The sequence below is a fragment of the Coloeus monedula genome (assembly GCF_965178545.1).
Source record: "Coloeus monedula genome assembly, chromosome: 3".
Lineage (NCBI taxonomy): Eukaryota > Metazoa > Chordata > Aves > Passeriformes > Corvidae > Coloeus > Coloeus monedula.
The window spans coordinates 111,228,763-111,254,111 of NC_138783.1; the positions used below are offsets into that span (position 1 = coordinate 111,228,763).

Genomic DNA, 25,349 nt, shown 5'->3' on the forward strand with positions numbered 1-25,349 from the left:
GTGGGGAGCATGGTCACTTCTCCAGTATTTCAGTTCTGTTAGGACAGTCGAAAACAAGTGAAATGGCTAAACATTCCAAAATACACTTTTAAATAGTTCTGGGAAATATACATAAGTGAATGCAAGTAAAGGGATCTCTGTCAAATTAAGTAATGCCACTTTGATGTTCTAATACTGATTATATATGGACATGGAAAAAATATGACAAGAATACTGATTGGGTTTTTTTTAATACTGTGGAAAAAGTGAACCGTAGGTCTCTGCTGTATTCAGAAATGTAGAGGGGCAATATGTGGAAATGGAAACTTTGATAAGTTATCAAGTTTTTGTACTCATATAGTTTTCTGCATATACAGTTAAAGCATCTGCCAACATATTGCATGTTACGACCTATTTTAATGTGTGCATGCATTTTGAGAATATATCCTTGTTCTTTGGATCTCTGAGGTCTGCCAGGTAAATCTCAGGTGCAGTAATCTCCTACATACCTTGAATATTCACTGGCATGAGTGCATATTCTAATCTGTAGGAAGATTAGTATATCAGGACTAAAATTGCCCTATAGATTTTCAAAGAGTAATCTTTCTCTGAGGAACTACACTGATAGCAATTGCTGGCTAGCAGCATAGCCTGGACTGCTCTGAGAAGACATTTCAGTTTATATAAATATGTCTTAGGCTAAGCAGTAGCAGCAGAAAGCTAAATTGAAAAGAAATAAGAAAATGACCAAAAATCCCACTATGAGGGGAGCAGCATACTTCAAAGCCATAAGCCAAAAATGCTCAGGGCCCACAAAACAATACAGCAATTTAGGGATGTGAATAGGCATTTTCCAAGGGAATAGCAGTGTTTCATTGCACAGGTAGTGGTACAACAAGCACTGTTCAGGTTTCAGCTGCCTTGAACAGCACTTCATTGTCATTATAGCAAAGTCATCAAATGTTGAAAAACATTTGCCTGTGAAGGAGTTGCCTGTAGCTGAACCCACTGCCTACTCCTGTCTGTTAATGGAACAGAAGTGATGTGCACTATCCATGATGAGGCAATTTAAAGAAATACATTCAAGAAGCCAACAAGCACCAACTTTTCAATCTGTCTTTGAATTATTAAACCTTCTGACTAATTTTTACTGTCACCGTTGGTCCTACACCCCAGATATTTGAAATTCTACATCATGCTCTCAAAAAAAAATCATTTATAAATAGCAATCTGCTTGAAAATACAGACCATATTTATTTTTAATTCTTAGAAGGGAGTCTCTTGACTTTGTTCATTGCATGACTCAAAGAGAAGATGGAGGCATTTAGGTCAAGTATGGCAATACCAACCAGAATGGCAGAAAATCAGTTAAAAACTCATTTTGCCCAGTGGCTTAATGATATTTGAATAAAAGAGATTTTATAGTGTACTGATATTCAGCAACAGCATTGTAGGACTATGTAGAAGTCCTTAAGTCAATTATATCCCATAGGGAATAGAAAACAGATTCTAGTCAAACATGTATTTTTACTTCATATAGAAGAGAAAGGCTGTCTGACTGGAAATTTAACTCTGCTTCTGTCTTCATTACCATGACCACACATGAGAGAAGAAGGATTTTCTTTAACAGTGGTCTGATTCTGCCACTGAATTGGCCTCCTGCCCTCATTTTAAGGGCCTGATAAGCGACCTGCTGATGTCAGTGATGAACCTCCACTTGATTCCAGGCATGTAAGGCAGCTCCTTCCACACGTGTGAAGCAGGGGTAAAACTATGTCATTCCAGACCCCAAGCCTACAAACTTTCCTTTACACATGAGTCCCATGGAATTAGTAAGACTTGTTTGTACAGTATGAGGAAAGCACAGATGTTTGCATATGCAGGGCCCTATTTGATAGCAGTTTATACACATTTTATCTCAATATCTCTGCAATATACATGAATACCAATACAAATAAAAAGTACAGGGAACTTAAATGGCATTATTTCTTGTCTAGTTTGTGTTGGTGACACTTGATTATTAGGTATATTCCAGTGTGTGATGTTCATTCCTTGAGTATGTGCCACACCCTAGATTGGTTTCTCAGTGTTACAGCCATTCACAGCCATGATGTGGTACAGGCCTGTAGAATCAAGGTTGATTTGATTCTTTAGAGATGCACCTTATTGGTTGAAAGCAGGACCCCTGCTTTTCTAATATTTTAAACACTGTGATCTTTCAGAATGTGTTTATTGTATTAGTTTTGTATTGTAGAATATGATAGAAACTAGATTTTGTAGCTTTTTAAAAGCAGTGATAATACTAAGCTTCATAGTGGCAGAACAAACTGTGTATATCCATATTATGAATATTAAAGCTGTGATTATATTTTGCCTTAAATAAAAGTCCAACCTTGAACAGTATGATTTTGCATTGGATTGTTTATTTCTGTACTTACCTTTCATAGTGCTGGGAAGTCTTCCTTCCAGAATAGTCATGACTCAGTGCTCCAAAAGCTTTTCAGTGGTTATCAAAAGTAAAATAAATCATTTTAGAATGAGATAAATCATCCAAGCTGCACTCAGTGCTTAGGTAAAACACCTCATGGTAGTTTCCCACAAGACAAGACAGGTTGTTTTTGACCTGTAGATTAAAGTTTCCCACTCTAGGTATTTATTGTCAGTCTGCTTAAATCTCAGTTTTCATGGCCTCTTCCCTTTGCAGAAAGACCTCTCCATTCCCAGTCCAGGACACAAGCATTAAATTCACCTAGGCCTGCCCACAACGAGGTTTCCATCTTTGTCATCATGAGCAGAGCTCAACTTGAGCTGAGCAATGACACTTCAGACTTGCCAGTGCAGCAGTTAAAGAAATGGCCAAATGTTTACTGGCATTTTTTGTGTAAATCTGGTGACACCCTAACTTGCATTAAACAGTAGCAGATAAGCAGAAGTAGACAGTAGTGTTACCCCATTAATAATATCTCAGACCCCTTATCTTGCATTCCTCTTGTGCTCCTGTAGGTCCCAGGCCTGTAGCTAACCCCCACATGCAGATCAGCAATTACCTGGGAACAGGCAAGGAGAAACAAGATCTATCACCAGAGCCAGCTGAGCATGAACCAAGGACCTGCACCAAGAGGAGGAGCGAAGCGATTGGAGACTCCTGTGCAGGACAGAGGCACCATCTGCCAACCTGGCTTGGTACCTCAGTTTTGTTTCTTGCCAGGTGCTCAGGTTCAGGATCTTACAGAGAGACTAAAAAGGTTTATCTTTTCCTCAGGTTGTCACCTTGTGCTGCTCATCCATGCGGGCATCAGTGGCACTGCCGGGGTGACAGTATGCATCTCCAGAAGGACACCAGAGCTCTGGTGGCACAAGAGACAATGAATCCTGCTGGTGAAGGGGAAAGGCTCAGGGACAGTGGGCAAATGCTGCCCACTGTCAACAGCCGGTGTCACAGCAGGGCTTACAGGTCTGTGGCCCAAGGAACCATTGGAGGAAAAGGTCTGGCAAGCAAGAGAGATCCACCTGGCAAAGTGCTAAAAGGGTACTCTGACACTGCTCACTGCCCTGCTCAGGGGGTCTGAGCTGGGTGCATCAGAGGAGGCTCCACAGCTCTCACAACTCTTTTTCTGCCTTTTGTTTGGTTGGTTTAGTTGTGGGATTTATTTATTTTACTTATTTCTTTATTAAATCATCTGTCTCTCAGCCTTTATTGTTGCACAGGGTTATTTTCTTCCTGGTGCAGGACTTTGCCCTTGCCTCTTCCTTTCGGGATCTCTATTTTATCACTCTCCACAAGTCCCTGACGGGAGGGTGTAACCAGGTGGGGGTTGGTCTCTTCTCCCAGGAAACCAGTGATAGAACTAGAGGACATGGTCTTAAGCTGCACCAGGGGATATTTATGTTGGACATTAGGAAGAATTTCTTCACGGAAGGGATGATTACACATTGGAACGGGCTGCCTAGTGAGGTGGTGGAGTCACTGTCCCTGTAAGTGTTTAAGGAAAGCGTGGACGTGACACTCAGTGGCACAGTGTGGTCGTCTTTTCCAACCTAAGCGATCCTGTGATTGTGTGATCTCCCCAGCCTGACGAAGTGTCCTGAGGGGCACCCGCTCGCCCCTTCCCACCAACCCCCTCAGTGCAGTTCTGTATCTTAGGGCCGAAGGAGACACGGTGAGGGGGAGCCCCCCGCGCACCGCCGGGGAACCTTCCTCCGCTTACAGCCCAGCCAGGGTCGAGCCCCGGCCAGGATCCAAGCCCGGCCAGGATCGAGCCCCAGCCAGGGTCGAGCCCCAGCCGGGATCCAAGCCCGGCCAGAATCGACCTCCGGCCAGGATCCGGCCCCAGCCTGCAGAGGCCGCGGCCGGCGGCGAGAGCGGCGCTCCCTCTGGCGGGCACTGGGCCCTATCGCGCCTCAGCGGCGACTGGGCGGGCCGGGCTGGGGCGGCCGCTGCGATGAAATTCCCGGGCTCCGTCCTCGTCTCCCTCGTCCTCTTCGTGTCCGAGACGGCGGCCGCGCTGTGCCTGAGCGCGGGGTACCGCGCGGCGGGGGACCGCATGTGGCAGGGGCTCACGCTGCTCTTCGCCCTGCTGCCCTGCGCGCTGGTGCAGCTCAGCCTGGTCTTCATCCACCGCGACGTGAGCCGCGACCGCCCACTGGTGCTGCTGCTGCACCTGCTGCAGCTCGGGCCGCTCGTCAGGTCGGTGAGTCCGTGCCGCCCTCAGCGGGCCGAGCCCGGCGGCGCCCGGAGCCCCCCGGCCTTTGGGCGATGCGGGCGGGGCCGCTCCCGCCCTGCGCCGCCGGGAGCCGCGAGCTCGTCCTGCCGCAGCTGCGGGAGGAACAGCATCCTTTGGGAATGCCGCGGGCAGAAACCTGCGGGCTGACCCCCGGGGAAAGGGGGCTCAGCCCTGCCGGGCCGCGGGGAGTCGGGAGAGCCCCCTCCGCCTCCCGCTCTGCTCTGGGTTTCCATCCCTGTGGCTTCTTGCAGATGGCTGTGTCTGTTCGCTGCTGCCTCATCTACAGCGCTTTGCTCTCAGAGCACTTCCAAGAGAGAACGGGAGATTCTTCACTCGGTTGCGAGTTTAGAACAACGATAGTACCCATCCCATCCGTGCATCTTGGAACATCAGTGATGCTCTAGTCTGTCTCTTCTCTCCAAACGTGAGCTTCCTGCCCAAAATTGCTTTGGAGATTTTTTTCTACTCCAGGTCAATGTCTCACTGAAAATACCGCCAGGAAAAAAAAATTCAAAATGTTTCGATGAAAAGTAACAGCAGTGTTCAACTCCAAGACAAAATGTTTCCTGGGGAGGGCATTAATTTTAAATTTCTATTCAAATCTTCTCTTTAAAAAGAAAGGGAATTAAATGCAGTGTGTCTGTAGCAGAGGCTAGGAGAAGTGTCACCAACTTTCTGAAATTCCTAGATACTGTGTAAAAGAAAGATTTGTTCACACTAAGAAAGGTGAACAGTTTGGATGTTACAAAATATCTTACACTTCAAAACCATTTACTTCTTCTATAACTATGAATGGATTTTTTGTTTGCTTTGTTAATATTTTAAAGATGTTTAAGTTATGACTTAACAGTTCTTAAAGAGCTCTGATTTTCTACAAGCTAAGAACAAAATGATTCCACATTCTTGGAAAATAAGAGAGGAGCCAAAGAGAAAGAAACGATCAAAAATTAATACATGACTTTTGTCATTTGAAATCAATTTCTTGAGGTCAGGCAAGGAAAGAATAAAGTCAAGCTAGAATATGTTAAGAAACAGAAAAAGGATTTGAGCAATAAGAAGAAATTGAAGGATTTTCTTTTTAATTATATGAAAGAAACATATATTTATATTTTGACCTTGAGCACCAAGCATGACTTGACTTTCTGTTTCTTTCTCAACATCAAGTTTTGTGTTTGCAACACAAATCTTATCTTGTGCAGAATGCAGTTCCTGCTCTCTTGGTGAACTCCCAGCTGCAATCACTGCTGTAAACTAGTGAGCATATGGAAGCCCTCTCCTTTCCTCTAGTGTGTTGCCAAGTCTGCACTTCTTCCTTTCTCAAAGATTTACAAACTTAGCGTTTCCAGAAGGTTTGAAGATGTTCTGGATGTGCTGCAGCATACTTGTGCCATAGTCCCCATGGCATCATTTAGGCATGACAAAGTGATGTATGTTGACCTCTCTCTAAACCCAGGATAACTGGAATTATAATTACTAATTAAAAAAGGGTAGTACATTCATGCTACCTGAAAAACTTATTTTCTGCTAAAGGCTGGAAGGACTCTACAAATTAAAAGTTTAATAGAAAACAACCTCTCTTTACTTTTAGGGAAATGTGCCACTTTGTACGATACAGCACAGAAGTGTGGGAAGGCAAAGTGATCTGAGACAGACTTTTGGGGTCTGAGACAGGATTTTGGGGTTTGGGGGATTTTTCCTTCCTTGTCTTCCTGCAACTAAAGATTGCTGTATCTGTCAGAAGAGGAAACTGATTGCTTCCTGTCAGATATAGCTCTGCTCTGTAAATATTGTCCTGTTCTCAGCACACAAAATACCTTCCCTTTCCCTGCTTTGCAAGGAGGCTTTCTACCCTGTGTGGACTGGCATACACACAAGGCTGAGGTGATAGCTAGAAGGCAAAGTATTTTTTGGTTGTATCATCACTGCACTGTGGTTTTAACTTTTGTAAGCTGAAAAGGACCATTGTCCTTGGAGGCATTTTACTCCATCCGTGTAGGCAAACTTTTGCTCCAGAGAATCTTGCTGCTTTTAGTCATCTGCCTCTGTCGTGTGAAGCCTGACTCCATCCTCCCTGCTGGGACTCTTGTGTCTCACTGGCGCAGCCCAGGGCTGTTTAGGGAGGGCTGGGTCAAATTCGGTCAAATAGGACACAGACAGTAGAGCCTCCCCAGGCTCTTTCTGCTTGTGGCATGGGAATGAGATGTTTAAGAACCTTCAGGCTGTGTGTGATGACATTCTGCAACAGAACTGGCAGCTTTGGCTGGCTTTAAAATAAACTTAACACCAACTTTTTAACTATCTCTGTTTGGTTTGGTAAGGTGTAGGATAGTCAGGATTTTTCTGTTCAGACTCAAATACTCAGAGATCAGTGCACTGCTTTACCAACAGCCCATGTACGTTGTGTGAGATTTTCCTCATCATCTTAAATCTAGATTTTTTTTCCCTTTCCTTTTTGCCTTAAAAAAAACAAAACCCACAACTTTAAATTTTGGGGAATGGTTTGGAAATATCTTGGCAGGGAAGGAGGGTATTTAGCCTTGCAAGCCAAATGATTCAGCCTATTTTGAATCATCTGAGTGATGGGTAAAAAGTACTTTCTCTCATAGAACTTCTTGCATGCCACCACCTTCCCAAACACCCACACTCCACCTGTTCGGGAGGCACTCGCTGTCCTGCTGCCGCCACTGGAAGGACTAAAATTAGGTAGCATCCCTCTTCCTAGAGAGGACTTTTGGTGTACTGTTAATGTACCCTTTTTTAACTTCTTCTCCCACTCCCTGGGAGTTTCTCTATAAATTTGAGGCAATTTGTAGAGCAAAATTCCTATCTCTCTTAGTGGCCTGGCTGTGATCCTCAGGATACAGGCATGCCAGAGGCTCTGCAGAGACTTGGCTGGAACAAAGTGACTGCAGGTTTCTAGGCATCATGGGGGATTCCTGCAGCATTTCAGGTCAGTGCCACTCCTTGCAAGTGCACTAATTTGTCTGAATGCTTAGAAGATGTATTTGGATAGGTTTGGTGTTGGTTTGGTTTGGTTGTTTTTTGTTTTTTTTTTTTTATAAAAGGAGATTATTTTACCACATTAAGTAAATTATAACAGAAAAAAATACTTAAAACAGTAGCCAGTGTCAATGAGAGTTTTATTACATTTGTCTTTTCTCTAAGGAAGGTCATGATGAGCTTTCTGGCTCAGGCTGCTCCTCTGATAGGGTCTTTCTCTTTGTTCCCTTCATTTGGAAGGCACTTGTAACGCCAAGGTCATCCCGAGATTTTAGGTGCTGCTACAATTCCAACACATAATAACTACTACTGGATGTAGTTTTGCTGGTGTACTGCTCTACACATAAGGATTTCTTCCAAGTGTAAATGACCCCTCAGAGAATCAGGGAATTGTTTATGTTGGAAAAGGCCTCTAAGATAATTGAGTTCAGCTGATAACCCAGCACCACCGTGTTCACCACTAAACCATGTCCATGAATGCCACATCCACATGCCTTTTGAACATTTCTAGGCATGGTGATTACACCACTTCCCTGGGCAGCTTATTCTGATGCCTAACTGCCCTTTCAGTGAAAAAATGTTTACTAATATCCACCTGAACTTCCCCTGGACCAACTTCAGGCCATTTCTTCTTGTCCTGTCTCTTGTTATCTTGGGAGAAGAGACTAACCCACCTCACTACAACCTCCTTGGGAATTGTAGAGGGAGATAAGACTCCCCCTGAGCCTCCTTTTCTCTTTACCCTTCATGAAAGGCACTAGAGGACCCCCTGTTAACTTGCTTGCCATTTTTAGTTCTGCAAGTAAGGAGTAGATCAGGAGCTGAAGTGCAGATTTCCAACACATTTGACTTGGCCAGTTGGGGCTTACAGTCACACACTGGGGATGTTGGTGGTGCTGGACCGTGAGTCTGCTGGATGCAGGGGTTCCCTCCCACCTGATTTACTGAAGGCTGTACTGAAGTGGCATCATCAAAAGGGACTGGTGTGAACCTGGCAGTGCTTCCTTCTGGTATCACCTTCATGGAGAGCGAAGCTTGAGTGGCTGCACGTGTCTTTGGAACTGTGTTCCCTGGTGCTCTGTTAGTGCAGTGTGAGCCCTGTTCTGTGTGAGGAGATGCAATCAGGGGAGGGCTGGGTCAGCAGTAGGACAAACACTTGCAAAAATCATCTCAAGTAAATATAACAGGCCCCCTATATAGAACACTAATGACTGTTTTCCTCAGGTTATAATAGGACAAGGATATAAACAATAGACTTTTTTTTTTTTTTTTTATGGAATCAGGCTTTGTTTCTCAAGGCATAAGAAGAAACAATTACATGTCTCTATGTACCATGTAGACAGCAGCACAGCAGATGTAGGAGGAAGCTTGCATCAAATTGCCAGAGGAGCTGCTGTTATGGCCAAAGTTGGATTCTGTGAGCTGCAGGAAGTAAAAAAAGAAAAAACAAAAACCCCAATTTTTTTTACAGTCATTCATGTTTTGGGCATCTAATTCTGCAGTTTGAAATCTAATAAGCTCTAATGGTGCAGATACTGCTTCAGTGACACTGTGCAGAAGCCTTGTCTCTTAGGGGGAGTCTGTCTTTCCTAGTGACCTGCTTAATAGTTCAAAATAGAACAGGTCTGAAAACTTCCCTTCCTTGTAGGACTTCATCAGCAGACGTCACAGTAGGAGATCCTGATAGCTCTACACTTTACAACTGTTTATGCACCTCCCTCTTTTCCAGATGGGAAGCATATGTCTAGACTCTCTTCAGTCTATTTTCTTTCCTTTTTTCTTGAGCAGGTATGTTAGGTGTCCATGGTGAGATGAACAGAAAGTCAGTGCAGGTAAAAGGTAGAACAATGAGTGAGGAACAGATCTTTGCCTGGTGCAGGTGAGTAAATCTGCAGTACTGATAACTCTTTTGTACACTTCTTTAAAGAGAAGGAATTAGTAAAAATTAAGTAATTAGAGAAATCTGCTTGTACATTTGCAGATGGCATGTGTGGATAGGTCTCAAATAGCCATTTGTTCTTGGATTGCTGGTTGGCTGTGGAAAGTTCCCTGTTTTCATTCCCTTCTCCCTCTTCACACTACCATTATTTGGCTATGTTCAAATCCCACACATCTGTGATTAAAAGAGGGAATGAGGTGCTTACTCTCAGCAAGCATATAAGGGTAGGATTATTCCTCCTACTTACTGTGTAGAAGACAAATGTGTTGCGGCTGAATCACTCCTTGTGGGCACCATCAGGATCCCTGAAAAGTATGGCTCTTCTTTCTGCCAAAATATGGCAGCAGGAGAGAAAGTAACGCCATCCTTTTCTTACCTCTTAAATTTCACTGTAGACAGTAGATCTGACTTTTTTTCCTCGGAGCAATTTTAGTTCCTTCAACGGCTGTACTGTGGTTGTCAGTGCCTTATATGCAGAGGAGACAGCCAGCTGCTTGCCTTCTGCTCTTGGCACCATGTAAGGGCTCTTGAAAGGGCCCTAAACATCACTGCATTGCAGGAGATGGATTGTGCAGAAGTTGGGATCTCTCACTCCTGTCCCTCTGGAGCAGAACAGCAATGAGCAACAAGGGCTTCTGTGGAATTCACCATGCTGCAGGACCTTGTAACTGTGGGGGCAAGCTGCATGAAGCAATCCCCTTCTTGCGTTGTCTCTTTGTTGTGTTTCATGCTAAAAAAAGAACATGCCAAGTAGTTCATTTAAAGACAAGATGCCCAACCTCTCAGCATGTACTTCATAGGCAAAGTCATAATCTAGCACAGGTACATGATCTGAATTGATTCTTCATCACAGTTCTAGACCCTTCTCATCTGGATAGTCCTTTGAGTGCCTGTGCCCCTCCTACACTCTATTCCTTAAACTTTTAGATAGGTACTTGTTCTTTCTCATGTGTCAGCTGCCAGCCTGCTCCTATTTGAAGCAGTTTCTTGGGCAGTGGCACCAGCTAGAATCTTGAGTGTGTATTTGTCCCAGAAGGCTTCACCTCTAGAAACACTCTTGCATGGGGCTGGAAGGGCCTGGGAATAAATGGGCATCATTATCAATGTAATCTGAGTGCTTGCACATAACATTTTTATTACTCTGTTGTACTGGTAAAAGCCCCATTTGGCTCTAAGGTTTGCTCATCAGACCATTTCACATTATGTTTGTTTTTCTATATGGACAAAAAAATCCCCATCACAAACAATATTCTGCTACTTAATACCCCACGAATAAATAAAAATCAAATGCTTACTCCAAAACTCAGAGTTTGGTTAATTATAATGTTTGCTGTTGTCAGTAGTCTCATAAATCTGATCTCTTTTATAGGATCACTGCATATTTTTTAGATGGGTCCCTAGACTATATCTGCTTCTAATCACGCACTGCAAGAGTTCAGAGCCTGATGCTGAGATCCAATTTTCCATAATATACTCAGGCTTGCCCTCAGCACAGGGTGAATACATGGCTGTGAATACTAAGAGAGACAAAAATAATCTGGGATCTTTCTTTTGGAATAAAATCAATGTGTTGGTTTCAGAATCTATGCTGACTTCATAAAGCCACAATAATGCTTTATTAATTTCTCACACTTTATTTTTGGCTGTATGGATTCTTTCATGTGGAACAAGATTGACAGGGAGTGAAAAGATTAATGAGGGGAAGACAGAAAGTCACCTCTGTGAATGGAACCTCCAGAGCAGCAGGAATGTTGAATAGCTTTAGTGATAACGATGTCTGAAGCCTAATGAATCAAGAATAGTACTACATAATCCCAAAATTACTCTTCATCTAGAGCAGTTGAAACTTGCTAGTGGTCCAGTTAGAGGAAAAAATTAAGTGAAGTTTATGAAAATAAACAGAAGTAATTTTTTTCTTTCATCTCCCTTCCCCCTCATCTTGTGATTTCACCTGTACCTCTGTTGTTCCTTGCTTGTTATTACTTCCCGGACAAGGGTGACTATTTCCCTGTGTGTTTTGGGTCCTGCTTGATGCCCAAGCCTGCCCTTGACACCTTCATACTCAAGTAGTGCTTAGGTTTCTAAAGTTTTTGACAATTGAAAAACAGTCATCGTAAGGAAGTTGCAGAAGCTGTTCTTTCCTTGCAGATATCTGTCTGGGGCTGTTATGTTCTTTAATACTCCAGGAGCCAGGTTGTCCTTGTTGCTACAGCATTTTCTACAGACAGCCTTTTCTACTCTCTCCCAAATGTAAGGATTAGTCTCTGTGCATGGATAAAGGCAGCAAATAGTACAACAATATGTAATTTATTAACAGAACTGTATGTGCTGGTACCAGTTTGTTCCTTGGAAGCCAGTCAGCCGTAAGTTAGACCTGCATAAACAAGAGGGTTTGGCTCCCACTGTAAGGGAGTGGGACTTACTTTAAAGTAAGAAGAGCTGCAGCAGCTGGAAACACTGCATGTTCTTACTTAGAATCTTTTTGCAAGATTATATGTAATATTTCTTTGACAGCGCAATAAACATAAGCAAGTTAAGAACTAAAGCTCCTATTCTTGTGTCTTTTTTTAAAAAATATTTATTTCAAGGTTTGTGAGGCTCAAAACTGCTCCTTTTCACTGCTCTGGCATGTTACTGGTGTTTTGAACCATTGCTTGGTAAAGTTTTGAGGTGTGTGCGTGTGCTTGTACCCTGAGCTTCTCTCTTCAGATATTTTAAGGCAAAGGCATGAAAAGTGGGTTTATTGCCATGTCCCATTAACATGTCACAGATGTATGGATAACAAGAGGAAAAGACATGAGAATCTGAAGAAATACACTTCCAACTTGGGTCCTGGATTTGGCAGCCTAGTGGTAGATGAGCAGTTTAAGGGCATTAATTGGACACCAGAGAGCAAGAGCAGCTCACAACTAAACCTCTGCCCAAGTCTGAGCACCACAAGCAGCCCAAAGGGCACTGTCAGGTTCTTGCCCTCTAGTAACATGTAGTTCACGTTTTAGAGTGCAATCTGTCATATTCCAAGTTTACCAGGAGGAGAAAACCTACAGGCTTTGCTCTAGGAGCAAATGGCTTAGGACTTAGTATGTGTTTGCTTAAAATACCAGGAAGTGGGGAGACCTTTCATTCTTTCATTTTGCCCTGTCATTCTATTTACTTGTTTGCTTGTAGGTGTGTGGAGGCCTTTTATATTTACTTCCATGCTGGCAGAGTTGAGGAGCCCTATGTCAGCATCACAAAGAAGAGGCAGATACCCAAGGATGGGTACTCAGAAGAAATTGAGAAGGAAGTGGGACAGGCTGAAGGCAAGCTGTGCACACACAGGTCTGCGTTCAGCAGGGCCTCCGTGATCCAGGCGTTCCTCGGCTCAGCACCCCAGCTCACGCTCCAACTCTACATCTGTGTCCTTCAGCAGGAGGTCACGGTTGCCAGAAGTAGGTAGAGCTGTTGTTATGACCTTTTGGGTATTTGGGTGGGAGGGCAGTCAAGTGTGTCTGCCCTGGAGAACAACCAAGCATTTTGCAATGGGTTTCATCTCCATGACAGATGGTGATGTTGTTTTCAAGTTTGTATGATGTTTTAGACTATTACACCTTCTGTAGGATACTTGCGTTGCTATAAAAACAGGGATTTGATCAAGTGACCGTCATGGCATGAGAGGGAGGCAGCTGGAGGGACCAAACTGTCTTCATGAAGAAGTAAAAAATTACCTCTGTTCCATTTTGGTTTTTGAGCAAAACTTTCTGGAAAATTCCTTGGGGTACACTGCAGAGCATGTTTTGTCATGCTGCCTTAGGGAAGGTGTACGTTCAGGAATGCAGTTTTAAATATGGACTGAGGACATGAGCTATCTTCACTTGTGCCAGACTGATTTTGGAATCAAAAGGCAGGACTCAATAAGCTGCTATGGAACTGTAACCATCTCATCTCTGGACCCAAGCTGTTAAGCCTTCACCAAGCAGTGCTGCACCACATGGGCTTACCAGGACACATGTCTCTTACTGTGGGACTCTGCATCTTGCCCCATGATGCGCTCTTGATTTGCTGGCTTGCTGCTAAATGAAGAACTGTCTCCAGCTGGTCACAGGACAAACAGCTTTTCAGTGTAAGAAAGGACTGGCACCTGGGTGAACTTGAAGGTGCATTTCCACTGAAATACAAAATAGCTCTTGTTGTATCTCTAAGGCCCTGAGAGGCCAGGGATCTTTACCAGCTTCACAGCTAGGGAGGCTGAGGCTAAGGTGACAAGTTAATAATTGAAATAAAGTAAAATATAATAATAATAATAACAATAATAATAGTAGTAGTAGTAGTAGTAGTAGTAATGAAGGGGATGGAGAGGGGTGAGAGAGGCAGAGGGAGAGAGAGGGAGAAGAATAAAGCCCAAGAAAGACAAGTGATGCACAAGCCATCCCCCCAGCACCGATTGGCCCCTCCCACACAACTCCCCACAGTTCATACGCTGAGCATGATGTTCTGTGGTAGGGAGTATCCCTCTGGATAGTTTGGATCAGCTATTTTGGCTGTGCTTCTCACAGCTTCTTGTATACTTCTTCACTGGCAGAGCATGGGAAACTGAAAAGTCCTTGATTTAGAGTAAGCACTGCTGAGCAACATTATTCTCACACTGAATCCAAACTCAGCACTGTATCAGCTATTAGAAAGAAAATTAACTCTACCCCAGCCAAAATCAGAACATCACAGCAGTAGCTTCTCGGAAGACATTTCTCCTAAGTTCCTGAGTTCTTCATAACTAAGGTAGATTCTTCAAATAGCAGTGGCATTTGTAATGTGGGATGAGCACAAAGCAATTGAATTCTTTGCTGAACGGTGCAATTAGCAAAATCTCCGGTCACTTTGCTGTAGATGGCATTGACTTGAGAAAGATCCCTTTTGTATTGTATTTCTTTTATTACTGGTTTTGACTTTACTGGTCATGATTGCCAAGGAGAAGTCTTGTGTTCCAGATGGTCAGAGAATCACATATTTAATAATCATTTGTAATGCTCTATTGCTTCTAGCTTTTTCAGTCACTGCTGAGATAAGTTGTAATCACAAACTGGTAAGTGACCTTCCTTGGGTGAAATGAACAGAGATAAACTGGCTCACCAGAGAGTCTGGTGAACCCACTTGCAAATGCAGCAGTTACCTCATGCTTCCCAGGAGCATCTCCATGCAGATGTAATTCTAAAAGACAGAAATGCAAAGAAAAAAAAGTGGTAGGAACAGTGTCAATGTCTGTTAGAGCTCATTCATCAGAAAAACAAGAGTCCTAATCTTATTCTTGTTGTGTGTATCTCAGCTATTGAAATACTGAAACGTTCTACAGTCTCTTTATCCAGCCTGTCCAGTTCTTATTCCATACTTCAGATGTCTTCAGCTTCCCTGTTCTTTGACACTGGTCCTCAAAACATCAGGCTTTCTTCCATTTGCATCTGTTATAATTATCACTTTGTATTTTGACTTCCACATATTTTGTCTTGTCTCCTCATCAGTCTGTTATTTTTCTGGATTCCTACATAGCCCATCATTCTGTGTAAATTCTGCTTGTTCAGGGGCTATGAGGTTTGATCAGAGGTAATGAGGTCTGTATCACCTGAGAATCAAAAGCTGTTTACCACCATGCTGGGGGTATGGCTTGTCCTTTTCAAATCTGCTTGAAACTTCTTATGGCTTCCAGTATTGGCTTGAACATTTCTGATAAGAGCGTGCATCCTTGCCTAGCCTTTTGTCAGCCAGAGCCATGCTGTGTACTTCTCGTGTATTTCATGGCATTCATTAATTTTTCTGGATGTTTTCTTCTGCATTATTGGGGTCTTGCCAATGGCTGGCATTCTTCAAAACTATCACTTCACAGTCTGCCAAGAATGTAAGACCAAGATAACCAGAGAGCTGCAAAAGCAGGACCAACTCTCGAGGTTAGTGATGAGTGACATAAAGCTTTGGTGACTGTTTATCATGAAAAGTGTAAAAATGTTGGATGTAATACAACATTGGAAACCCACATGTATTAGCTTAATCTGATTCCTAGTTCTATTTTGTATACATATAACTATAGTAGCTATAATACATTTCAGTGGTATTTGTGAGGTAGCTCATCTAGAGCAGAATTCACTGTCTTAGCAATTTCTGAAGTGGGAAGGATCAGGTCTTGAAAGGACTTCAGATGTAATAAAAAAAGACAAAGCAAAACAGTGCTTCCCTGGATGATTCTGTGAGTGTCCACCTCCGATTTGTAAGAAAAATACAGCCTTTTTGGAGGAGGAAGGAAGGGAGATGCCACCTTTATAAGGACTGTAGGAGGATTTGGACCTGTTCCAGGGGAAGACACTTTGCCTTTTAAATTTACATTTCTTTGCCTGCTCAGGATGAGTAAAAGCAACAGTGTCACCCTCCCACATTTCCCTTTGTGGTTGCTTCAAACTGTCTTTTTCACAGAGTTAAAAGTGATTTTTGAACTGAAGGTTTGGTGACAGTAATGAGCTTTTAGGAAAGGAGCATGACTGGATTAGTCTGTTAGACTAATGGAGTCAGCATGACCTATTTTCTATCAATGGAGAAATGCCTCTTTTGAAGGCATGAGTTTGTATGATAGATTTGAGATTAATATAGATTCCCTAAAGTGAAATTGGGGAATAAGATCAATGTTTCAACTTGTCAAAGCAGAAAGCAAGCAGAGTTCCAGGACAGCAGTACTCAGTCCCTGGTGGGTAGGTCTTAATGTTCCTTTAACTCTGAGAATATTCTTTTGCTTCATTATCTGCTGGAAGTTATGTTCTTTCACAGCTCAAAACTACAGGAAAGATTTTGTAAAAAAACAGAGGACATCAAGCAATATTCTTTACTGAATTCACCTGCTCTTCTGCTTTCAGCCAATGTTTTTCCAAGATATAACATTTAAAAATTCTCAGCTTAAATACAGTGCTGTAAGAAAGATGTTTAAAAACATCTACTAACAATTTGAACATAAACATTTTCAGAGAATATATGCACCACCAAATTGGCATGTACAAAATTACCATGTAAAATGGTAAATGCTTTTCACCTTACTGAGTGCCTTGGAAATTAGATATAAAGACTTGATTATTTTCCAAAGTAATTCAGAGGTGTTTGTGGATCAGAATGGAAGAGAGATTAGCTGAAGTGATACAGAAAATTCTCTTAGAAAAGTGTTAGAGATCTTAAAATAGACTTGTTTCTCCCAAAGGACTGCTTAGACATTAATGATTTTAATTAGGAAAAAAGCCCAAACCCTGATAATTTTGGCCATATAGCTATAGCACAACAGGGAATCCAGTTTATTTGTAGGATATTGGCACACAAACTAATTGAAGGCCGCAGAAAACACTGGTTGCTAAGCATTGCAAATGTAATTGACATCATTAAGAATTCCCAACTCCGATTATTTTATCTGATGCAATATCAGCTATTCAGCATGTTGGTAAAACTTGTGAATAAATATTTATATAATTGTGTGTGCAAATACTAAAATACCTGTGGGCAGTTAGCACTTTGTTTATTCTCTGTGTCCAGTGTTCATGTATGTTTGTACCTACTTAATACGGCAAGATGGGATGGCCTCCTGCCGTGCCTGGTAACATCTGGTCTCTGCCTTCACTTTCTGCAGAATTTAAATGTGAAACCTTCCTTTCAGGGATTTTAGATAGGTGGGAGATACTGACAGTTGATCTGAATTTAAAGACATTTTTAATAGGAGTGTTTTTTTAAATGCATGATGCAGATGGGTGTATAAAGAAAATTGTTGTACAGGAAAACACAGTGCAGGCAGGTGAGTAAATATCTCTCTACACAGTCAGAGACAATATGGACAGTGCTGGTTTAAATTCCTTTGGCTTTCAATTTTGAGCTGTATCATATAGCTTTTTTGTGATTTGCTTTAACATAGAACTTCACAAGCAGTGAGTTATCTGCATGCTCAAGTTACTCCAAAGTTTCAGCTTCTGTTTTCCAGTTTTTCATCTGTATGGAAAGGGATTAGCACCCCTGTGCCTTGTGGAGTACTGTAGGAGTTTGGGAGCAAGTTGGATACTCTTATGACTGAGCTGTGAAATTACCAAGGACAGAATATGTATGAACAGCCCTTGGCAGGGTGAGGAGGGGGAGACACTTATTACTGCTAAGTGCCTTCTTTTTCTTACTGGCTACTTGGATAAGTATCAAACAGGGACCAAAACAGGAGGTAGGATTAGAATAATGTGCTGGGTTTGACTGGGGTAGAGTTAATTTTCTTCTCACGAGTGTAGGCTAGGAATGGCTCCTGTGGCATTACACACTCCTGGGAATCCCCAGGAGTGCAGCGAAGATGGCTGCACCTGCACTCCTCTGATGCAATGTCTGCTGCTAAGCTGAAGGGCCTAATTTGTCTTTTGTCTTTGTAGGTATTTTTATGGTCCTTTCTCTCCTGTCGATTGTTTATGGCGCCTTACGCTGCAACATCCTGGCTATCAGGATAAAGTACGACGATTACGATGTCCGTGTGAAACCTGCTGCCTACCTCTGCATATTCCTGTGGAGAAGCTTTGAGATTGCCACGCGGGTCACAGTGTTGGTGCTTTTCGGTTCAGTCCTTCGGATCTGGGTTTTCCTCGTCGTGCTGCTGAATTTCTTAGGTTTCTGCTTCTACCCATGGGTTCTCTTCTGGCTTAGCAAGTCCCCGTTTCCTGAGAACATAGAAAAGGAACTGAGCAGGGTGGGCACTACCATCGTCTTGTGCCTTCTCACATTCCTGTATGCTGGCATTAACATGTTCTGCTGGTCGGCAGTGCACGTGGAGCTCAGTGACCCTGACTTGATTAGCAAATCCCAGAACTGGTACCGCATGACTGTGTACTACATCGTGCGGCTGATGGAGAACGCCTTCCTCCTGCTGATGTGGTACATTTATAGAACAGACTTCTACCTGTATGTCTGCGCCCCAATGCTGGTTCTGCAGCTCCTGATAGGTTACTGCATGGGCATCTTCTTCATGTTGGTGTTCTACCAGTTCTGCCACCCATGCAAAAAGCTTTTCTCCTCCAGCATTACCGAAGCTTTGCTGTCCTGTTTCAAGCTCCTCTACTTTATTTGCCAGCATCAAAAATCCACTCTACTGACAGGCAAGGTGATGGTGAAATCTCCTGAAAATACTGATGAAGCAAAGGGCAGTAGCAAGACAATAGATTCTCAAAACAGGAGTATTCATCAAAGTGTTTCTTCCAATGCCTAGTACAACTGGAAGCAAGTAGGTGCCTTCGGAAGGTGGCAGATCAGCTGCTGGGAACATTGTGTATCTTAGACATGGTGTCTTGTGGATAGGATTTCTTTCTTGCAGGTGTAGCACTGCACGATGGCTGACAAGCCTGTTTTTGTGGAGAACAGTGTATGAGTATTTGTGTCTGTGTGTGTTTGTGTATGGAGAGCAATCGTTTTTTGTAGATTTCTATTTCAGAGCCTTTTTGCACGTAAGTTTATTGTCATGTGCTTATTTTAAGTCATTATTGGAGACATCCTTCAGAAACTGGCCTGATGCTCATCTTACTCAGGAAGTCTGAGGATAGAAGGCAATGAATTTTATTTCAGATAGGATGTCCCATGGCATGTCACCCTAGCATGGAAACAGAGCTTAGACCTGGACTACGTATGGACCGTAGCTGTGGTCTCCTTTGATCAAAATGCAGACTATTTTACACTCTAATTAGTGTAATAAGATAATACTTCTCTTAGTGGTTGAAGAATGGGACTTGCACAATGCACTGTAGTCTGGGTTGCCATGAAACAGCCAATTAGCCAGCACTGATACGGAAATGCGACTGAGGATGCACAGAGGGCTTATTGGCTTTGCACTGTTTCACCCTTCATGTTTACTGCTTGTTAGTAAGGGAATTAAATTTAACACATTAATTGTGATGTTCTGGAATAGCTCATTTTTTTTTTCATTATCATTTATTTAATACTTTGTGACCTTCTGGTGTCAGGGTGGTGTTCACTTTATGTAAATATCTAGAGGCTGGGCAGACAGTGTGTACCAGTCATGTAGGTGCTCTCCAGTGCACATCTCCAGGGAGTGATTCACCCCATCTTAAAATGTGGGTGATATGAATCACTCTCTGGAGACCTGTTACTCAGTGTTAACCAGATGCCTTCACAATTAGTTCTGACTATCGATCTCCTTTTCAGATGGCTGAAGTTAGAGGGATAAGCACTACCCTGATTGCCAGGGGTTTGGCAGTGCACCAAGTAGGCAGCTCACTGACTTTTTATACAGGGATAGAAGTCACCAGTTCCTTCTTTTTGAGCTGTGATTTGTTATGATTAATTTAATATCATTAATTCAAAACCCTCTGACTTCTTTACCTCAGGAGTATCACAGCCTTGAAGTCTGAAAGAGAAAATGGAAGTCATTGACTTTTTGTTCTCAGCAATACATCAGTACAAATAAAAGTGTTTCTGTATTTTGCAAGTTGCTGAGAAAGGTTTTAGCTTTAGCTTCACCCAAGAATTTAGTGAAAATACAGAAAAAATATATATTTTCACAAATTAGGTGAAAGCTTTTTGCACTTTGCTTGCTTAGCACCTTCCTAACATTTCTTTTGAGTGTTAAACATTATGGCTGCTCATGGAAACAAATAATTGATGACCCAAAGCATATCCCAGTGTACAAAGCTTGGCTTCCATTCTGTCATCATGCAGGATGTGAAGCTCTTAATAAGGACGACATCAGCATAATTGTTTTAGAAGCGTCTCAAAACTCAGGTCTGGGGTCATTTATAATGAAATATGTCACCTGCAGTGCTGCAAAGACCAAACCTGCTTTTATTTTTTTCTTTACTACACTGTAAATTAATGTCTTCATATTTCAGTTTTATTATGGAGTAATGTTTTCATTTTGCTTAATATGTGTCTGTGTATGGTATGTGTATGTAGATGTCATTAAATTATTGGTGGGTGGTAATGGGATTTTTGGCCTGATTTTGCCATGGGAATGTACCTCATCTCTGGGGAAGACACCAAACACCTCCATTCTAATTTCTCTGAGGAGAATAGAATAATGAAGTGACTCCTCGAAGACACGACTGTGTTTCTCTGTACCTTTGTGTGTAAAAGTACAGTATAGTATTTCTGTGTGCTTTTCTAGATGCAAAAGTCTTTCTTTTTTTTCAGTAGTGAGTTTAAGAGCAAGGGAAAATGTAACTCTTTATTCCAAACCTGTGGAGTTCAGCCCACAGGCTCAAATTTTCTTGTGTTCTTAGGCAAAACTGAGTATCTGTCTTTATAGCTGGACACTCATCAATATCAATAATCAGGGAATTACAGTGGTTGCCTGTCTACAGATGTACCTGGGTCTGAAATGTTAGTCTTTGGGGGAAAATTTTAAAAGTGACTTCATATGTAGAAGTAGTTCATATCTAACAAGAGAGCTTAAAGCAGACTTTGGTCACTGTAAGTGGTGGTGCAGTTGTGATTGTGCCGTTTGGAAACAGTGAAAGCTTCACAAACCTCAGGCAGGTTGGTGCTACAGTGAAATGTTGGTGCTGCAGTGAAGTCAAATGTAGGGAAGTTACACAGCCAGGAGCCCAGAATGAATACACAGTGAGTACCATTAAACCTCACAGAGTACTGTATATGCATATTTAGAGTGTGTGCCATATTACTTCTTATTTTTATACCAGTCTCCTGAAGTGCATGGATAGGGAGCTGAATATTTAAATCACTGCTATGAGAGGAAAAAAAAAAAATTATATGGGTTCTATTACTGTCCTGTAGTTTTGCCTTAGTTGTGCAGAATAACCAAACACAGTTCAAACCCTCCACCAGCACGAGGGGCTGTTGCCTGTGCAGTGCCTCGTGTCACCATGGGCTGTGGTGGAGCCCAGCCAGCAGCGCGGCTGCTCTGAGGGGTTTATCCAGCTGTGCTGCCACTGCTGGTAGAAAGGTGCAAGAGGGAGGCATGGAGACGACAATAATGTATTAGCTCAAGGTTTTAAGGGACCGGCTGATTTTTTGGAAGTGTGCTGTAAAGCAGGGAGAGGCAGTTTTTCTCAAGATGATGACAGTCTGGAGGGTGTTGTTATCAGTGCACCCAGTGGCTGCACAGAGAGGACAGTATGAGCTACAAAGTCTGTCTGTGTATGAATGAGTGATCTCTTGCTGCAAGTTCCCTGTGGTTTTACTCTCCTCTATGAATGTTAGAGGGGCCTGTGTTTTCCATGGAAGGGTTTAGGGCTGCTGCTGAAAACTGTATTCTTGAGTCACACAAAAGATGGCTCAGCAAGGGTTATTTGTGTATATAAGAGTATGCAAGGTCTGACACGTGGGCTTTCTTTTATACTTGTAAAACAACACAAATTAAATTATGTTGAAACTATCCCACAAGGTGTGTTGGTATCAGTTCTTAGTGTGCTGCTTGCAAGAAACCCAAAGTAAAGGTTACAGAGCATGCTGTCATCTGCCACCATGCAGCAGCAGAAATTTTTTCAAGACCTGACAGAAGAATTAATCTGTGATTGATTTAGGAGCTCTTTATCTCCAAGCTTCCATTGCTGTTTAGCAGAAAATTTTGTAAGAGGGGGGCAGCTTAAGAGATCAGTGTTGTATGGAACAAAATTAGTATAGGTTATTCATTGTCAGTATGAGAATATTTACTGGTTTACATTGGGAATTGGGAGGAAATCGTTGCCTTATAAAGAATATTTTCACTTCTTTTCTGCACACCTGTTTCACACTCATCTGGCTTTACCATATACTTATATCTGAGCCTGGGAATATCCAGCAAAATCAATGCTCAGGATTCTTGTGGAGGTATAGGAATGCACAAAACTTTGCAACGTGTTTCTAAATTTAAATAGATAAAATAGACACATTTTTAAAATGTGGGTGTAAATAGATACATTGCAACAAGTTGTAATGTGTGTACATCACTTACATGAGCATTGAGAAAAGATTCTAGAAGTCCTGGTGGTGATTGACACTACTGTCTGCCTATAACACAGAATTGGTGGATACTTGGGACTGGTAAACTGAAATTTAAATTTAATTTTTTTTTTTAATTTGCAAGTAGTTCCTTTATTTTTTCCCCATAGTAACTGACAATATGTAGCCTACAACAATGAACCATTTTCTATCTCCTTCTACCTATTTGAAGGGCTTATACCGAAGGAAATGGGGTTTTGAACTCAGATATTTGCAAGCCAGACATCATAGTACTTATAATCTTGTATTTTAAAATGAAGTTGTGGTGAGTGCCTCAAGTCACTCAGGAATCATCACAGAAACATGAATAGACAGTAATATGGCAGAGATGGTAAGTTTGATTTACCAGAGACAGAAGACTTGAAAAGCAAGATGTATTAAGGATTATGTAATTTCCTACTGACCAAGAAAACAATGTATAATAAAACTGTTAGGTCTTGGGGCCACCCTAAAATTAGACTAAAAATGAAAGGTAAGTGCTTCAAAATGACAATATGAAAGCTTACTGAATCTCTGCCCTTAATGAACAACTTCATATCCTGGACAAAAAGGACAGGTTTATCCTTTTTTTTTAAATGACATGCAGTTACAAGGAAAATCTCTTGCCACTGAAATAAAGTTTTATGGAAATGATAAATGTCTGTATTCAGGTATGAAAATTTTGCCTTTCAGATGTGAAATTCAGATGTGAATGCATCTGTGTGTAAAGGTTTCTAATCACAGAATTCTACCATTAATGGGGAAACACACCTAAGCAGAGAGTGGATGCAGCTGGATGTTGCTTACTGAGATCCTTCTGGAGCAACATTACAGTTGTAACTTTTTGGCCCTGAAGGTGAGACCTGATTGACTTAATGAACTAGATGAACTAATGTCTTAAATGGGGTATGTGCCTTCATGTTCATAATTGCTTAAGTTCCTATTTTGACAGAGCAAACGAAATGACAGCAGATAAATGTTACATTTTTTAACTTCTGAAATGTCTCTCATCAGCTACTTGTTTCATCTGATTAATGTGTCTGTCAGTACAGAGCTTTAATCAGCCACAGACACTTTCTGGAAAATGATCGGGAGCAGATTTAGATGAAGAGCAATGCCAGGGGTAGTCAAGGTGAAGATTAATTCACATCTGCCTTGCTGGGGAAGCAAATGTCAAAAACAATAGCACAGCACCTTACAGACGAGGTGCCAGCATTGCATTTTATTGTGCTCATGCATGGATTTGCAGTTTTTGTAACTGGGTAAGTTGTGTGCTGGACTCAGCAGCAAACAGAAGAGAGATGTTTGTGATTGCTTCAGTTCTGCAGCTGCTGGCCCTCATAGCACCAGTTATATTCTTCAGAATGTGTGTCCTGGCTACTCCTCCTCCCTCTCTGCTACTTCATGGAGGACATTTTAAACAGAAATGGAGAAACAAGGCACAGTGAAATGCTCAGCTGGATTTTTCAGTAGGGCTGCTCTTTTGGAGCCAAATATGTCTGGCAATGAAAAGGGCTGAACTCATGGAATGCATGAATTCTTCATTGCCATTTTAAATATTTTAATAATGGTGGGCAGTGCAGTACCTCAAAAGCATCCAGGTGTCATTTAAAAAAAAAATTAAAGGGGAAAGTGAATTTTCTAAAAGAAGTAACTTCCACTTTGGAGCTACAAAGAAAGGAAGAGAGCCCTATGAAAACACAGTAATTAGGTGTTTCTTAAACTTTTTTTCATTGTGTTTATTGTGGTCTTCCCTGCCCTTCTTCTTATTTTTTTAAGCAACAAGAAGAAAAAATACCAAACAGAAGAAAGAGAAATATTATATGAAAAAAAAAAAAAAAAGAGTCACTGCAAACTTATGGAAATGTGTGTGGCAACTCACAAACAGGTTGCATTGAGAGTAAGCCTAGATTTCTCCACTGATGCTCTTGGAGAGGCATAATGCAGATCCCAGAAAGGAATCCAGGTACAGTGAGGCAGAAACTGTGAAGATCATACTGATCTAGGACATAGCATCTTGTTGAAAAAAATCATTATCTATCTTTGTTGTTTGACTACTTTAATACCAGCAGTCTTAATTATATGTATATGTCTTTGTATATATGTAATACATATAATATAGAAATATGTAATTATATGTATATTTTACGTACTATATGTATTGTAGTACACACATTAGTGCTGATTCTGCATCTGAGCACAGACAGGCAACTTCCATGCTAATGGTCAGAACAGAAATGTTACCACTGTCATGTGCAGTTTGCTTACACAATTCCATTATGCATGGGAAGAAAGAAAAACAATGGACCATGTAATATATCAGGTAGTTTTTTAAACAACATGGTAGCTGGATGGTTCCTGCTTTGGTCTTGTTTTCTTCATCAGCTGACAAGATGCGATATGCTGAAAAAATCTGCCCTTTACAGAAAGATAAAGGATTATAGGTTGAAGAAACCTGGGATGCTGCATGTGCTAAGCCTTGTTCATGGTGACTTGGCTGTGTGGATCAGAAATGAATGAAGATTCCTCAGATTCGAAAGAAAGGGAAAGGAGAAACTTTGCAGGGAAGACAGGTTATCAGGTGGATAATTCAGGGAAGGCTGCAGAATGCTGTAGCATTAACTCATCAGACAACTCAAATGCCAGTGAGAGATTGGCACAAAATGCAGTGGAAACCCCCAAGGACACCAAGCAGGAATCTATTAGCCATCAACTATCAATCACTTGCCCTACAGTGTCCTTTAGCAGTCAAGGGCTTATGT

The 25,349-nt window shown here is 41.9% G+C and overlaps 1 protein-coding gene across 1 annotated transcript; it reads left to right on the forward strand.

Moving 5' to 3' along the window:
• Positions 1–4,421: 4,421 nt before the first annotated feature.
• On the forward strand, positions 4,422–18,865 carry XK (X-linked Kx blood group antigen, Kell and VPS13A binding protein; the record flags this gene model as incomplete). Its single annotated transcript, XM_082279225.1, has 3 exons — positions 4,422–4,666; positions 12,811–13,073; positions 18,039–18,865. 3 exons carry the CDS (start codon positions 4,422–4,424, stop codon positions 18,863–18,865), a joined length of 1,335 nt encoding a protein of 444 aa, XP_082135351.1.
• Positions 18,866–25,349: the final 6,484 nt, after the last annotated feature.